The sequence below is a fragment of the Xenopus tropicalis genome, chromosome 1, assembly GCF_000004195.4.
Source record: "Xenopus tropicalis strain Nigerian chromosome 1, UCB_Xtro_10.0, whole genome shotgun sequence".
Lineage (NCBI taxonomy): Eukaryota > Metazoa > Chordata > Amphibia > Anura > Pipidae > Xenopus > Xenopus tropicalis.
In genome coordinates this window covers 18,604,772-18,622,853 of record NC_030677.2, presented here as the reverse complement: position 1 = coordinate 18,622,853, position 18,082 = coordinate 18,604,772, and the positions used below count along the sequence as shown (strand labels likewise).

Below are 18,082 nucleotides of genomic sequence, written 5' to 3'. Positions count from 1 at the left end.
CAGTGGGGGGATAATAGCCTCTGGGAAGGGACTGGGGCTGTGGGATAGCAGGAATAGTAGGGAGAGATGGTGCCTATAGTAGCAGTGGGGGGATAATAGCCTCTGGGAAGGGACTGGGGCTGTGGGATAGCAGGTATAGTAGGGAGAGATGGTGCCTATAGTAGCAGTGGGGGGATAATAGCCTCTGGGAAGGGACTGGGGCTGTGGGATAGCAGGTATAGTAGGGAGAGATGGTGCCTATAGTAGCAGTGGGATAATAGCCTCTGGGAAGGGACTGGGGCTGTGGGATAGCAGGTATAGTAGGGAGAGATGGTGCCTATAGAAGCAGTGGGGGGATAATAGCCTCTGGGAAGGGACTGGGGCTGTGGGATAGCAGGTATATTAGGGAGAGATGGTGCCTATAGAAGCAGTGGGGGGATAATAGCCTCTGGGAAGGGACTGGGGCTGTGGGATAGCAGGTATAGTAGGGAGAGATGGTGCCTATAGTAGCAGTGGGGGGATAATAGCCTCTGGGAAGGGACTGGGGCTGTGGGATAGCAGGTATAGTAGGTAGAGATGGTGCCTATAGTAGCAGTGGGGGGATAATAGCCTCTGGGAAGGGACTGGGGCTGTGGGATAGCAGGTATAGTAGGGAGAGATGGTTGCCTATAGTAGCAGTTTTTGCCCAGTATGTCAATTTTGGCAGTTACATATTTGCCAGCATACCCCATCTTAAGTTACCCTGAAAATGTATCATGCTTTTACAAATGAGAGATTGACAAGGGAGGAGATTGCTGGAATCAGGAACAGAACAATAGTAGAGCCCAGTCAAGGCAGAAACTGCAAGTGGACTTGATCATTATAAAAAATAGGTGAAAGTCTGGAATGAATGTATTTCTTACTATAGGCAGCTGGAGAAAGCAGATCTTATAAACCGCAGGTGGAGAGAAGCAGACGGTACTCCACAGGTCACTGCGGCCTATGAGCAGACTGCTTGCTGGTTATTTTAATTATAAACTGGTTGAGCCATAACGGGTACAGTCTCATAATGCTGGGAGCTGCCATTCAGTTCAACTTTAATTTCTATAAATAACGGGCCCTTGGCAGGCTGTGTTGCCCTGTCAGTATTCCCTGAATGGAATATGTCCATAAGAGCAGGACAAAAAAAAGTAAAAGCCAAAAGTCCAGTTTTAATTTTTTCCCCAATAATCTCTCTAATATTCCTTCATAATTGGTTCATAAGTGACTCATAAGTGACTAGTCATTAGCTCTGTAAGCTTGTACTTAGTAGGACTAACTACCCCTCCAGTCATGCCCTGTTCTTACAGCCAAATGTCATTGTATTATGTATTTTGTGCTGACCTGGAAGGTACAGCGGCCAAGATATTTCCGCTCCAGCAGGCAGCCGCTCCGGGTGAGTTGTTCGCCCATAATTCACATCACATACTTGATTCTCAAAACACGATAAACAACTTACACCATGTTGTAAGAACCGAGGTGCCAAACTGAGGGCACAACCCAATCCCTAATTATTATTTAGCTCTGCCGTATATATATTTGCTTTACTCTTTTTGTTTCCATACATCTTTTGGATGCATCATATATTCTTGGGAGTGAAGAAAACATTACGGTTCATTTTCTCCCTCTCTCTCTATATATATATCTATAAATATATTAAAGTAGAAAGCACTCACAGCTATAGCATCAATCAAGTCAGTGATTTATTTCAGCATACCATGGTATAGCTGTGAGTGCTTTCTACTGTTGAGTTAGATGCATTACTTTTGTCAGCACCCAGCCGTTGCCCCGATACTGGTGAGTGCCGATTCTTTACAAAACTATATCTATAAATATATATTTCCTTTATCTTAATCAGAACGTTACTATAATAATGAGAATGTAGCCTAAAGGCGTAGTTCACCTTGAACGTAATTTCTCGTGTGCAGTGGCATTTTGTGCTTTCTGATTTTTGTCATTTTCGCTCTCCAGTTTTTAAGCTTGAGATTCACATTTGCTATTTGGTCTCCGAGGGTGAATTCCTCTCATTTAAAAGGCCACTGTGCATTAAAATAGCTTCCTGAAGTATATAGAACAGGGGTCCCCAACCTTTTACACCCATGAGCTACTGTCGGGGAGCAACACAAGAATTAAAAAAAAGTTCCAGGGGTGCCAAATAAGAGCTCTGATTGGCTATTTGGTAGCCCTAATTTCATTACACTGGGTTTTATGGAACCTAAACTTGCCCCAAGCCAGGAATTTAAAAAATAAGCACCTACTTTGGGGCCACTGGGAGCAACATCCAAGGATTTGGGGAGCAACATGTTGCTCAGGAACCACTGATCTAGAACATACTTTGGGAGTATAGAACGCCTCCCTAACAATGGGCATTTCATCAGCCAATGCAGCATCTCAGGTGCCACCCCCCCATGCCAACTGCCCCACAGACATCACTGTGTTAAAAGTCACCCCTACCATATGAAACAATCCAAAGCATGAGTAAGTGGGAATACAATTGAATACAGTTGTGTAACTTCAAAAACAACTTTTTAATTCCATTTTGCCCCAAAAGTACTCCATTCCCCAAACTGCGCCCCTACTCCAGTACTCCATTGTACTTTCCCCTCCATACTTATCTTCCACATTTATGTGCTGCTACATAGTAGGGCGCAAAGGCAGAGGTAGCTCTGACCCATTCGGGCTAACAGTCCAATACAAAATTACAAGACATTTTTCAATGTTTTTTATTCATACTGCACAAAATACAGCAATAATAAAAAATACAACATTTCTGCCATTTTTAATATGCTACAGTGTGCATGATTTTTTCATTCATTTTAAATCTAGCCTTCTATCTTTCCTATTATTCTAAAGGCATCCCAGGACTGACATTGCAATGTACAGTACTCATTGGTGTGTGCATATACACCTGCCCTACAGCGTGGGGTCTTTTGCGGAGAAATCAAGTCTAAAGTACAATGATCCAAAATGATGATGTATTTGTAAAACAAATATATATCTTTGAGTTCATAAATTTGTTGAAATTTTAAATAACTGTGTTATATCTGCACAGAATGATTTTGTCCTCAGAGAGGCTCACTGCACTCATTGTTAAAGGAACAGTAACACCAAAAATACAAATGTTTTAAAATGATTAAAGTATAATGTACAGTTGCCCTACCCTGGAAAACGTTGTTGTGATTACTAAAGAAACCCGGCTATAGGAATGGCTGCCCCCGGGGCTACACAGCGGGGTATTTATATAAACTATAGTAGGGTTTCTGTAGCAAACACCCCAGCTGTACCAGTGCAGGAACGGCTGCCCCCGGGGCTACACAGCGGGGTATTTATATAAACTATAGTAGGGTTTCTGTAGCAAACACCCCAGCTGTACCAGTGCAGGAACGGCTGCCCCCGGGGCTACACAGCGGGGTATTTATATAAACTATAGTAGGGTTTCTGTAGCAAACACCCCAGCTGTACCAGTGCAGGAATGGCTGCCCCCGGGGCTACACAGCGGGGTATTTATATAAACTATAGTAGGGTTTCTGTAGCAAACACCCCAGCTGTACCAGTGCAGGAATGGCTGCCCCCGGGGCTACACAGCGGGGTATTTATATAAACTATAGTAGGGTTTCTGTAGCAAACACCCCAGCTGTACCAGTGCAGGAACGGCTGCCCCCGGGGCTACACAGCGGGGTATTTATATAAACTATAGAAGGGTTTCTGTAGCAAACACCCCAGCTGTACCAGTGCAGGAATGGCTGCCCCCGGGGCTACACAGCGGGGTATTTATATAAACTATAGTAGGGTTTCTGTAGCAAACACCCCAGCTGTACCAGTGCAGGAACGGCTGCCCCCGGGGCTACACAGCAGGGTATTTATATAAACTATAGTAGGGTTTCTGTAGCAAACACCCCAGCTGTACCGGTGCAGGAACGGCTGCCCCCGGGGCTACACAGCGGGGTATTTATATAAACTATAGTAGGGTTTCTGTAGCAAACACCCCAGCTGTACCAGTGCAGGAATGGCTGCCCCCGGGGCTACACAGCGGGGTATTTATATAAATTATAGTAGGGTTTCTGTAGCAAACACCCCAGCTGTACCAGTGCAGGAATGGCTGCCCCCGGGGCTACACAGCGGGGTATTTATATAAACTATAGTAGGGTTTCTGTAGCAAACACCCCAGCTGTACCAGTGCAGGAATGGCTGCCCCCGGGGCTACACAGCGGGGTATTTATATAAACTATAGTAGGGTTTCTGTAGCAAACACCCCAGCTGTACTGGTGCAGGAATGGCTGCCCCCGGGGCTACACAGCGGGGTATTTATATAAACTATAGTAGGGTTTCTGTAGCAACCACACAGCACAACACCCAGTGCAGGGCAATAGTACATATTATACTAATTACTTTGATACACTTTTATTTATTGGTGTTGCTGTTCCAATTTGCAGCCCAATTGGCCCAGCACTGAATCATGTTTAAGCCAAAGATAAATCAGAAATCTTTACAAACACAATGTGATTCTTTCTGTATGGATTCATTGCATCAGGTTCTCTGTGATCAACTAGTTGTGTCTGGCTGCCAAATGATCACGCCACAGAGCCTCTGATTGGTTAAGCCTGCCTATTTCAGCTTTTGTAGCAGGAAGTGATTATCCAAAATGGCCTCATCCATACAAAAAGCTTATTTCAGAGATATTTAGTGATGTCACCGCTGAAAAGTTTACATCTGTATACAGATATGGGACCTGGTCTGGATTAGGGGTCTTTTCATAATCTGGATCTCCATACTTTGTCTAGTAAAATATTTTTAAACAATAAATAACAATAGGATTGTTTTGCCCCAATAAGGGGTAATTATATCTTAGTTGGGATCAAGTACAGGTACTGTTTTATTATTACAGAGAAAAGGGAATCATTTAACCATTAAATAAACCCAATAGGGCTGTTCTATCTCCAATAAGGGGTAATTATATCTTAGCTGGGATCAAGTACAGGAACTGTTTTATTATTACAGAGAAAAGGGAATCATTTAACCATTAAATAAACCCAATAGGGCTGTTCTGCCCCCAATAAGGGGTAATTATATCTTAGTTGGGATCAAGTACAGGTACTGTTTTATTATTACAGAGAAAAGGGAATCATTTAACCATTAAATAAACCCAATAGGGCTGTTCTGCCCCCAATAAGGGGTAATTATATCTTAGTTGGGATCAAGTACAGGTACTGTTTTATTATTACAGAGAAAAGGGAATCATTTAACCATGAAATAAACCCAATAGGGCTGTTCTGCCCCCAATAAGGGGTAATTATATCTTAGTTGGGATCAAGTACAGGTACTGTTTTATTATTACAGAGAAAAGGGAATCATTTAACCATTAAATAAACCCAATAGGGCTGTTCTGCCCCAATAAGGGGTAATTATATCTTAGTTGGGATCAAGTACAGGTACTGTTTTATTATTACAGAGAAAAGGGAATCATTTAACCATGAAATAAACCCAATAGGGCTGTTCTGCCCCAATAAGGGGTAATTATATCTTAGTTGGGATCAAGTACAGGTACTGTTTTATTATTACAGAGAAAAGGGAATCATTTAACCATTAAATAAACCCAATAGGGCTGTTCTGCCCCCAATAAGGGGTAATTATATCTTAGTTGGGATCAAGTACATGGTACCGTTTTGTTATTACAGAAAAAAAGGAAATCAGTTAATATGGGGTCTATAGGAGATGGCTATGCCGTAATTTTGAGCGTTTTAGATATCTGGGTTTCCAGATAACAGATCCCATACCTGTATTAGTAAATGATACAACAGTCTATTGCATATACAGCAATTTGTATTATAGGCCTAATCCTTCTTTAAGATTATAATAATACACCTATTGCTTTGGGCACATATATGCGACCTGTACAAGGGCCCCACTATCGGGGTTAAGAACACTTTACTTGGAAAGAGTGCAAGAATCTTTGGGATAAAATAAACTGTTTCTCTCTATTCCCTGTACATCATATCATCGACGCCAGTGATTAGAGAGAACTCTTACTATTTACAACACCACAGATGGCAGAAAACACACTTCTAGAATATGACCTCTAATATAGAGGTTTTAGTTGCTTACGACATAATCAATGATTATGAAATGGAAATGAAACAGAAAATACAGTTAGCTTTGCAAAACGCTCTCAATCAAGATAAATTCTCACCAGTGAAGCAAGAAGTAAAACGCTGCAAAACCCTCAAGAGAAGCTGTGTAGGAGCCAGCAGTGATTGGAAGGAGAGATTTGCTGCACACTCAGCATGTGAGGAACCTCAAGGGCTTGGAGCTGGGCTGAATGTTGACATTGCTTATTCTTGAACAACCTTGAGTGCATGAAATTGCAGGATACAGCTTTTGTATGGCAATTAATGTCCCTATTGAGGTAAAGAGATATTAAAACTGGATTGTTGGTGCCCATAATCCCTGGTCTTCTTGAAGCTTCAACAAGTATCAAGTGAATATAATGGTCCAAGCCTTGGTGTTCATAAAGCTCAGTACAGTCGAATGTTGTGCGGGGACACATACGTACATCATTCAATGAGACTAAACAATCAATAGGACTCAATGGCTGGTCCTAAGCATATTGTTATGGCAGGGCAAACCTACTGAAACCATTTCCCTGAGATTAACCAGCTTTACTTAGCCTCTGGCCTATCACTGTGATTTTCTAAAGCCACTAGGCAACAGATGTTCTTAGGGCTCACAAAATTAGTAACCCATTAAAGGAAAACTATACCCCCAAACAATGTAGGTTTTTATAAAAAATATATTGCATACAATGGTTCATATGTACAACCTTTTTTATTATGTGCCATTGGGTAATCCTAAATAGAGAACTGCCATTTTAAGTACTAAGGGCCGCCCCCTGGGATCATAGGATTCACAGTGCACACAAATAAACCAAGGCACACATACATGTTGGTCACATCAGTCAATGAATGGACAGAGTTCTGCCTTTTGCTCCCACATTTTAGAGCTCACAGCCCATCACAAAATGGTGGCTCAAGGGAAAAGATGTAAAAGGGCAATATTTACTGATATATATATATATTCCAATTTGATTCTTTAATAGGTCACGTAATATTATATAAAATATCTGTTGGTTGAGTATTCATTCTGGGGGTATAGTTCTCCTTTAACAACAATTAACACATTTGCTTTTTTCTTGTCTCACTGAGCAAGAGCTATCAAAGCTTATTGTTGCTTGGTTGCTATGGATTAAAGCCCTGGGTTAAGCTACTATATACAGTGGAGGAAATAATTATTTGACCCCTCACTAATTTTGTAAGTTTGTCCAATGACAAAGAAATGAAAAGTCTCAGAACAGTATCATTTCAATGGTAGGTTTATTTTAACAGTGGCAGATAGCACATCAAAAGGAAAATCGAAAAAATAACTTTAAATAAAAGATAGCAACTGATTTGCATTTCATTGAGTGAAATAAGTTTTTGAACCCCTACCAGCCATTAAGAGTTCTGGCTCCCACAGAGTGGTTAGACACTTCTACTCAATTAGTCAACCTCATTAAGGACACCTGTCTTAACTAGTCACCTGTATAAAAGACACCTGTCCACAGAATCAATCAATCAAGCAGACTCCAAACTCTCCAACATGGGAAAGACCAAAGAGCTGTCCAAGGATGTCAGAGACAAAATTGTAGACCTGCACAAGGCTGGAATGGGCTACAAAACCATTAGCAAGAAGCTGGGAGAGAAGGTGACAACTGTTGGTGCGATTGTTCGAAAATGGAAGGAGCACAAAATGACCATCAATCGACCTCGCTCTGGGGCTCCACGCAAGATCTCACCTCGTGGGGTGTCAATGATTCTGAGAAAGGTGAAAAAGCATCCTAGAACTACACGGGAGGAGTTAGTTAATGACCTCAAATTAGCAGGGACCACAGTCACCAAGAAAACCATTGGAAACACATTACACCGCAATGGATTAAAATCCTGCAGGGCTCGCAAGGTCCCCCTGCTCAAGAAGGCACATGTGCAGGCCCGTCTGAAGTTTGCCAATGAACACCTGAATGATTCTGTGAGTGACTGGGAGAAGGTGCTGTGGTCTGATGAGACCAAAATAGAGCTCTTTGGCATTAACTCAACTCGCTGTGTTTGGAGGAAGAAAAATGCTGCCTATGACCCCCAAAACACCGTCCCCACCGTCAAGCATGGGGGTGGAAACATTTTGCTTTGGGGGTGTTTTTCTGCTAAGGGCACAGGACAACTTATTCGCATTAACGGGAAAATGGACGGAGCCATGTATCGTGAAATCCTGAACGACAACCTCCTTCCCTCTGCCAGGAAACTGAAAATGGGTCGTGGATGGGTGTTCCAGCACGACAATGACCCAAAACATACAGCAAAGGCAACAAAGGAGTGGCTCAAGAAGAAGCACATTAAGGTCATGGAGTGGCCTAGTCAGTCTCCGGACCTTAATCCAATAGAAAACCTATGGAGGGAGCTCAAGCTCAGAGTTGCACAGAGACAGCCTCAAAACCTTAGGGATTTAGAGATGATCTGCAAAGAGGAGTGGGACCAACATTCCTCCTAAAATGTGCGCAAACTTGGTCATCAATTACAAGAAACGTTTGACCTCTGTGCAAACAAGGGTTTTTCCACTAAGTATTAAGTCTTTTTTTGTTAGAGGGTTCAAAAACTTATTTCACTCAATGAAATGCAAATCAGTTGCTATCTTTTATTTAAAGTTATTTTTTTCGATTTTCCTTTTGATGTGCTATCTGCCACTGTTAAAATAAACCTACCATTGAAATGATACTGTTCTGAGACTTTTCATTTCTTTGTCATTGGACAAACTTACAAAATCAGTGAGGGGTCAAATAATTATTTCCTCCACTGTATATACGTGAGGCTGCTTGGCATCTGAATAGTGTGAAACTGTGTGAACATTGCTGTTATAACAGTATAATGAAATGTAGTGACATACCCACGCATCACACCTATAATGAATTCCCTGGTGTACTGAGAGCAGCTCCTATTTTATTTGCTCCAGTGATTTGTTTTTAGCTCTGTATCGGTCAGTATGTAGTCTGCCTGCATGTATACTTTGTAGTGATGTATTGTCTTAGCAAAGCTTTACTTTCATAACACTAGATAATCATATACCTATCTCTGAAGCCCTACAAAAAAAATGATATGTAGTTGAGCTTTCTCAAAATCGGGTATAGTCATTTTCTAGTGTTACAGCGCTTTAATTATAAGGTGACCATATCCATTCAGACTGGCTAGAGCGTTGACTGTGGTCCTTGTTATAATGTTATTTATGCCACTGAATATTAAGGGTTTTTCCTCATAATACTGGCACAGATTTATCTACAATGCCATCGCCTGCAATGGACTTCACACAAGCAAAAATATGTATAATTATATCTACATATATATATATATATTATAGAGGACTTGATGGTTGAATGCCACCTAGTATCATGTTGCCAGCGCTGCTTCAGGGCCCCACACCTGCCCCTCTGCCACCTAGGACAGGCCTGATTATAGCGGTCATTCTAAATCTAAATTTCACGGTCAGACTGGGCCCCAAAAAAACCCAGTGAGCCCCAGCCCCACTGACCCAAGCCCGCTCCCCTGCCCCCTATCCACCGCTTTCCTGCTCCCCTGCCCAGGCTGCCCCCTATCCACCGCTTTCCTGCTCCCCTGCCCAGGCTGCCCCCTATCCACCGCTTTCCTGCTCCCCTGCCCAGGCTGCCCCCTATCCACCGATTTCCTGCTCCCCTGCCCGAGCCAAGGGTGGTGACGGATGTCGGAGGAGCTCACAGTCCTACTGGGCCACTACACTCCAGTCCGACCCTTAGTCACTTGCTGAATTATGCCCATGGGCATCTGAAGGCAGTGCCAGGGCACAGGTTACATGATTAGCACAGTATATACATCACATTTTTTAGAATTATCTCAGTAGCCTAAACCATGGGTTGCCAGAGGGATTCATGGGCACCATAAACCTCAACTGAATGCAATATAAACAGAAACTGGGCAGTAAGTACAATTCTTGATAAAAGTAAATGAATAAAATTGAACATATTCAAAGTGATACTGCTACCGTACCACAGAATATATTGATGTTGCATGGCAACTGGCCTTAAAATATTAATTATTATATATATTATAAATATTTTGTATTTGTAATGTTTATTTAACTTTTATATCCAATTTGGCGTGATGTTTAGTTGATCATTTAGTTTCTGATTAAATATGGGTTACATGGTTAAACCCATAAAGCTGATCCTATACTAGACTTCACTTTCCCATATTATAAAGGAGAAGTATACCTGGCCAACAAATTACTCTTTTGAGCCAATTAAAGCTGACCATACACGCACCGATAATAACGTACAAAACCTTTTGTACGATACTCGGTGCGTGTATGGCAAGTCGGCGAGTTGACGGATATCGCAGGAGGCTGCTGATATTGGTCGACTCACCGATCGCGAAGGTTAAAAGATTTTGATCGGGCGCCATAGAAGGCGCCTGATCAGAATCTGCCTTCAGGGCTGAATTGGCAGAAGGAGGTAGAAATCCTATTGTTTCTATCTCCTTATCTGCCGTTTCAGCCCTGAACGGTTAGTGGCCGATTGTACGATCTTCCCCCCACGTGTATGGCCACCTTAACTCTCCAAACTCCAACCATAATTACAGATGCTAGAGGATTTCCTAGAGTGGCTCCTGCCTCTATTCTCTCAGCTTTTTATGAATCCAAAGCCGCCTATTAACCCAGAAGCTGAGTGAATAAGTGTTGCAATCACTTACCAGACATGGGCGGGGCGACTGAGCAATATGGAGACTAGGAAGGTTATTAGTGAGCAACTTCAGACAGAAGGAACTTTGACAGCATTACTTCCGTAAATACTCATTTGATCTCTGTACTACTAATACTGAAAGGGAACCTTAGGTGGGATTGACAGCAAATAAATATTGGTCAAGGTGATAGGAAAGCCAGTGCAAAACTAAGATCTCCAAGAAGAGCAGGTTAAAGGAAAAAGCCACACACACAACTGTCTCCTACATTCAGGCCACAAGAAAAACTGCATGTCTTGCCGGGCCCAAGAAGGGTGCCTCATGTGCAGGGCTACATCCTTTTGATTGGTTGTTGTGATAATAGTAAAACAGCCCTCCAGCTCCCTTGCACCCCTGCATTAACATTTACCCCCAAAGCAACAGACGTATGGACATCCCAGCAGACCCCATCTCAGCTCTGTAGGGACAGAAGAACATTCTTCACCTCTTTCATTTCCAGTGAAAGGTTGAACCAGTAATTGGATGTTACAGTGTTGTACAAAAAAATCCCAGCTAACCAGAGTTACCACTAGTTGTGTTGCAGTGTTCCAATAGTCATTAATAAATATGTTTGCATAATGAAAATCTTCCCTGCATGTAAAGGTAGGCCCTGCAGGAACAATGTTGCAGCTCCAATAGGCCGAAATAATCCTGAGCTCTCTGTGCCATGAAGCTGCCTGCCTGACTGAGATCAGTGATGTTGGATAACATCCAAGTACCATGGCGGGAGAGAGGAGCCTTATGGCGTTGGTCCAGGTTATGGCACCCAAACATAAACTGTCGTGCCACCTTCCTACTCCGTGTAGTGCTGAGTGTCACAAAAAGCACAGTGTATCCCTCCACTCAGATCCCTCACAACACCTTCTTTCACCAAAGTCCGGAGCATCTTCTTCTCTTTGGTTACGTCGTGCATAGGCTGGTCATTCATGATATTCATGCACCGGTTATCATAGTAGTGCAAGGAGGCGTCAGGCTGGCTGAGATCGTAGCCAAAGCCGGCAAGGTTCACTTCATCACAGAGGTGCGTGGCCAGAATAACCGCCGTCATCCCTATCGTTGGCACGTTCTGCAAGATGGATGGAAAACCATTAGGACTTTCTGCGCTTGTTACTTTATTTTTAATATATTATATGATCATAAAAATGTGAAGTTATACTGTACAACTACATATTTGTATTTATGTTTATAAGTTGGATCTACTCCTTACTTTGGCTTTGAAATATTCATGAAAATAGGAAAATGCTTATTTATATTAATATTATAACTTCTGAACAAAGATCCCTAAGGCATAGCATGTTTATAGTTATAGTTCATTGTGTCCCTTAGGGATATATATATATATATATACATATACAGGTATACATATATATATATATATATATATATATATATATATACAGTATACGCAAGTATGTCAGTCTATAGGGGTTGGATTAGGCTGAGGCAGAGTTTGCTCTTATACTCAGCCCCAACTCAGTCCACCCCTTGTAGCACACAGCGAGGACGGTGCAGGTAAAATTGCCTCTATAGAATATATTTAGTATATAGTATAGTATATATCTATAGTAAACCAGCCAGTACACTAAGCTATAGGAATGCAGGCATCATATCCCTACTCAGCATTTAGGCACTGTTTTGTGTGGTTTTTCTTCCCTTTTTTTTTTTATTAAAACCACCATAAATGGGGAGATTAGACTGATCTCCCTGAAATGCCATCCCACCGGCTAGAATGTAAATCGCCGATGGGATGGCATACGCGGCGCCGAAATAACCGAAGTGTCCTCTCAAGGCAACTTCAGCGATTTCGGCAAATCGCGGCACCGCATTTGCCATCCCACCGGTGATTTACATTAAAGCCGGTGGGATGGCATTTTGGAGCGATTAGTCGCCCGACGACTAATCTCCCCGTCTGTCACGGCCCTCAATGTTCAATGGAGAAAGGGGAACAGAGCCCTGACTTCCACCCAACTGAACCCCTATGGGGTGAATTGAAGTGCCAGCTGCAAGCCAGGCTTGATCCCCAACACCAATGCCTAACCTCCTATATACAAATGGAAGCAAATCCCACCAACAATGTTATAATAATAATATTATTTTTATAGTGCTTTTATCCTGTGGGACTCAAAGTGCTTAATAAACTACAGATTGAAGAAATGCTTTTATTGTATTCAAAAAGCCTGGGTGAACAGACATGTCTAGAGTCTGCTTTTAATAACTGCATAATAAGACTGCATATGGCAAACTTCCTTACTGTGGGTGCTGAGTGGCAACCAACTTCATGTGAAACCCCCCCTGATTTAGGAATGGGATATTGGACTGGCAGGTGTTCAGAATTGGAGTGCCAACTGTGAGTTATGCCTGAACCCCAACATCAGTGCCCAACCTCTTCACCATGAATGGAAGCAAATCCCACCAACATCTACTGTAAACCTTCCCACAAGGCAGTTACAGTAGAAAAGGGACTAACTTCATATTACAACCCCCTGATTTAGGAATGAGATGTTGGATTGGCAGGTGTCCATATACTTTTAGTAACATAGTGCTATCTGAAATCTGCTTATCTTAAGGGAACAGTTTAGTTAAAAACGAAACTGGGTAAAACAGACAGACTGCGCAAAATAAAAAATGTTTTCAATAGAATTAGTGAGGCAAAAATGGAATCTATAAGAACACTACTTCCTCCTTTACAGCTCTCTAAGCTGTTAGCAGTCAGTAACCAATCAGTGACTTGAGGGGGGGGGGAAATGGGACATAACTGCTCAGTTAGTTTGCTTTCGAATCTGACCTGCGTGCTCACAAACTAACTGAACAGTTATGTCCCATGTGGCCCCCCCTAAAGTCACTGACTTGCTAAAAGCTTATAGAGCTGAAAGCAGGAAGTAGTGTTCTGGCTATTATGTTAGACATCTGATCACTCCAGCATTTATAGATTACATTTTTACCTAACTATAGTAGAAATATTTTTTATTTTGCGCAGTCAGTCTGTTTTACCCAGTTTCACTTTTACACTGAACTGTTTCTGATTCCACTGATGTTTAACAGCAATACCACACAAGGCACTTCTCAGTCTGTGTGCTTTTCAGCTGACCCATCTGCTTTGGACTGAGAAGTTCCACACGTGCCATCGGTATTTGATCTCTGGAGCAGGGCCGGAACTAGGGGTAGGCAGAGGAGGCAGCTGCCTAGGACGCAATGATTGGGGGGCACCAGGCAGGAGCATCTCCTGCCTAGCCCTAGTCTGCGATCCGTTTTGCGCTGCTTTGTATCGCACGTCGCCGCCGCCCCCCCCCCCCCCCATCCCCGCGCTTGAACTGTGCGTGCATGCCAAAACGATGCAGGGGCGAGGTGGCCGACCGAGTTGTCTAGGGCGCCCGGTCGGCTCGCCCCCCCCCTGCTCCGGAGATACTAATCCCCCATCATTGACCCTGGATGAGTAAAAGAAACTGGTACCTTGTCCCAGCCTAGCCATCTCTTCTGAGGTTTAGGGAATCCCAAGATGTCAATTGCTGTCTCTTTTATAATAAGAGGATTCAGGACACGAAACTGGCTGGAATTCAGCGGAATTTTATCTGTTACCCTCTTCCAGAAAAAAAAACGGTTCCACGCAGACTGGAAGGCAAAAAGCAAAATAATATTTAGAATTTAGATTTCTTTTGGATTATGGTCTACTTGGAAACAGCCAAAGCTGGAATTTTACATAGCCACATATAACCGAATGGTTAAGGCTATTTCCTGGCCCTATACATAATGATAGCCATGCAAAGGCATTTAGCTGTTAGACTTGATCTGAATGGCATCTCCCAAGCCCTTTCCCAACCATGTATCCCTTCTTCCCATTCCTATGCATTACTATCCAGTAAATGTCTTCTCTTGTGTATCAGGTCAGCATCTTCCCTCGTGCCTCTCACTAACAATGCAGCCCATTGTGCAGCCTATATCACTCCCAGAGTCACGCTTTCCATTGATTCCAGCAAGGTCACTCTGTGATTATATACATATATATCTCTATGATTTGCAAGGTTGGCAAATCTGCAGTGGCCTTGGCTTGTACAAGTTTTCCCTATTGCGGCAAAAAATAAACAAATCAATACTGATCCGTACCAGCTTTTGGTTCTTCAGCACTGCCTCTAGCCATCGGAAATCTGCGTGTTTGAAGAGCACGGTGACAAAGAGACTACTGTGCTGGTATTCCTGCTCAGACACAGGGGCACCTTCTGGATAGGTCATCCGAATGGTCGTTTTGTTCCCGACGTCTTGTGCGTATCCATGCACTGGGGCATTGTTTAACCTGGAAAGACAGGTTTGTAAGTGATAATTCTACACTTGCATGGCACCTAATAATCTTTCTGTCTTCTTTTCCAGATAAAGTAGGGCATCCTTTCTATTAGATCTCTATAAACAAAAGGGAATGTATGTAAAATATATAAAGGGGAATTAAACCTTGTGTAAAGCTGACCATATATATGCCAGATGTGGGAAATTATGGACAATATTGAACACTGACTGACATACTGGGCATGTATGTCACATCAAGGGTCAGTTTTGACAGTCTATACTGTGATCCTGTTGGATTGTGAAAGAATCTGTAGCTTCTCTTTACTTGCTGGCAGCTCCAGTCCCTATATATGGCCAGATACAGGGCACCTGTTCATTTGGCCCACAGGGACTGCAGTATATGACAACCATAAGGCCAACAGAACATGTGACATTTTCCCACAGGCATGATATACTCAGAAGGAAACAATACCCCAATGTATAGCTTGTCACTGGCATAAATGGAAAGAGACCATGGTCCTCATTGGAGGCAATGAGTCCTGTGCATTTCTGGGTTGACCAGCAACCTAACAGACTCCTTAAATCAGATTATGAGGTTGACCAGGCGTCCTCCTTTGGCACCTAAGGTTGGCAGGCTATATCAGACATTTTAAGTGGGTGCCACATTAACAGAGGGAACTTTCACTCCATGGCAGTGAGCACAACTATACAACTATAGCAGCCCTTTTAGGAATATTTAGGGTGCTATGAGATGACAAGACGGTACCTGATAACAATATCAAACTGGTCAACCATTTGTCCAAGTTCCAGTCCGTGAAGGATCCCACCGCTTCCGATGACAATACACCTCTTGCAGTGTTTGGAGTGCAATTCCTTCGGCAGGCCGTCTTCTGGCATCATTTCCAGCAGGTCACTGAGTTCATCAACATAATGCCGGAAGCCAAATGGTGGCTCGTATTTATACAGGGATTCGTTGAGGCTTTTATCCTTTTTTATGAAACTAGACAAGTTCTTGGTATATTTACTACTAAACAACCGGTCCATTTGGGTCCTGGCAAACGCTGGTCTGCACTGGGCTTGCAGCACATCTCTGGCAAACGTCTTCGCTCTCTGTAGGAGAAGAAACAAAGCAAATGAGGTTACAGAGAACAGAGGCTCAGAGCCCTCTCCTAAAAGCCCCCATATCTACAGTGTGGGGTAATATACACAAGGCACTGATTGCAAGATAACAGATGCTGCATTCATAGCAAAAGGAGAACACAACATGCCATTGTACAGCAGGCCAAACCCTGGCACATTCTCAGAAGCCTGAACATAATCATAAAAGAACTTGGCTGTGTTGCATGGGTGGCTTGATAATGGGACAATGCCAGGCACAAATCTTAGTTAAAGGAACACTAAACTTTCTTGATTACTTGTCCAATACAAATATTAAGGGAAATATAACAAAAGGATAATCCTATTGAAGGGCGTCCCTTTTCTTTTTCTAAAGCTAGCCATGCACACAGGTTGCTGTAAGCTGCTCACTCAGCCCATCCAGACCTTTTACAGCTTTTAATACATTACCCCTTAGGCCTTGCCTAGAGCATGAATACCACTGAATTTTGGGAAGTGCCTAAAAGTAACGCACACCATGTCTTGTACAGTGTCTCTATCAGTGCAAGGAAGCAATACACACTGGCTTCTGCAGGTATAAGATGTTGGTTTCATGTGCTAGAAGCCTGGGTGGAGTGGTCTCTCCTAGTGACAAGCTCTATGCACCCTAACGCTAGAATATAGTCAGTCAGTGGAACAGGCCGCTGTTAGATAACACTTGGATGAGAAATTCTGCACCTCAAGCAATTAGAGCACCACCAAGAATTGACACTGGCTTTAGTGGTTCTTTCTTTTTAACATGAAGGGAGAAGATCATTAGTGGCCCAAATCATCAGTAACTTTGCAGGTAATGAAACCTACTTCGGAGCCATTAAATTCACCAGGAACCATAGTTTAAAAACTACAACTCCCAGCATGTCCCCGCCAGATCGTGACCCCTCTACCCGCAGGAAGTTAACAGCTAAAATGCCAACATTTGCACATGTAATTTATGAATGAAAATTCACTTAAGTTTGAGAGGTGATGAGGGCATGGAGAAGGGGAGGAAGGGAGTATGTGGAGAGGGCACGTATATCAGGGAAGGAGAAGACGTACAGAGGTTATGGAAGGATGCAGAGAAGGAACAGAGGGCACAGATGTGAGGGAGGAAGTCAAAGAGGACCAGAGGTTAGGGAAGGGGGGGGGGCAGAGAAGGCACAGACATGATAGATGGAGACAGAGGGGGCACAGAGGTGGCAGGAGGAAGGTAGAGAGATAAGAGAAGGAGGTAAAGCAGCAGAGAGGACACAGATGTAAAGGAAGAAAGGAAGGTGGGAGGTAGAACATGGGCTTAGGTGGGGAAAAGAAAAAGAAGCAGAGAGGGCACAGAGGTGAGGAAGGGAGGCATAGAGGGCACAGATGTGAGGGAACAAGGGAGGGGGCAGAGATGGCACAGAGGTGAGGGAAGGAGGGAGGGGGCAGAGAGGGCAAAGAGGTGAGGGAAGGAGGGAGGGGGCAGAGAGGGCACAGAGGTGAGGGAAGGAGGGCGGGGCAGATAGGGCACAGAGGTGAGGGAAGGAGGGAGGGGGCAGAGAGGGCACAGAGGTGAGGGAAGGAGGGAGGGGGCAGAGAGGGCACAGAGGTGAGGGAAGGTGGGAGGGGGCAGAGAGGGCACAGAGGTGAGGGAAGGAGGGAGGGGGCAGAGAGGGCACAGAGGTGAGGGAAGGAGGGAGGGGGCAGAGAGGGCACAGAGGTGAGGGAAGGAGGGAGGGGGCAGAGAGGGCACAGAGGTGAGGGAAGGTGGGAGGGGGCAGAGAGGGCACAGAGGTGAGGGAAGGTGGGAGGGGCAGAGAGGGCACAGAGGTGAGGGAAGGAGGGAGGGGGAAGAGAGGGCACAGAGGTGAGGGAAG

General features: G+C 43.6%; 1 protein-coding gene across 1 annotated transcript in view; it reads right to left on the bottom strand.

The window, feature by feature from the left end:
• Positions 1 to 11,616: 11,616 nt before the first annotated feature.
• st3gal5 (ST3 beta-galactoside alpha-2,3-sialyltransferase 5) overlaps positions 11,617 to 18,082 on the bottom strand; it is a 29,583-nt gene continuing 23,117 nt past the window's right edge. The window contains 5 exon segments of the mRNA NM_001171830.1: positions 11,617 to 11,889; positions 14,274 to 14,432; positions 14,925 to 15,111; positions 15,865 to 16,205; position 16,208. Coding sequence (NP_001165301.1) covers positions 11,617 to 11,889; positions 14,274 to 14,432; positions 14,925 to 15,111; positions 15,865 to 16,205; position 16,208 — 961 coding nt within the window.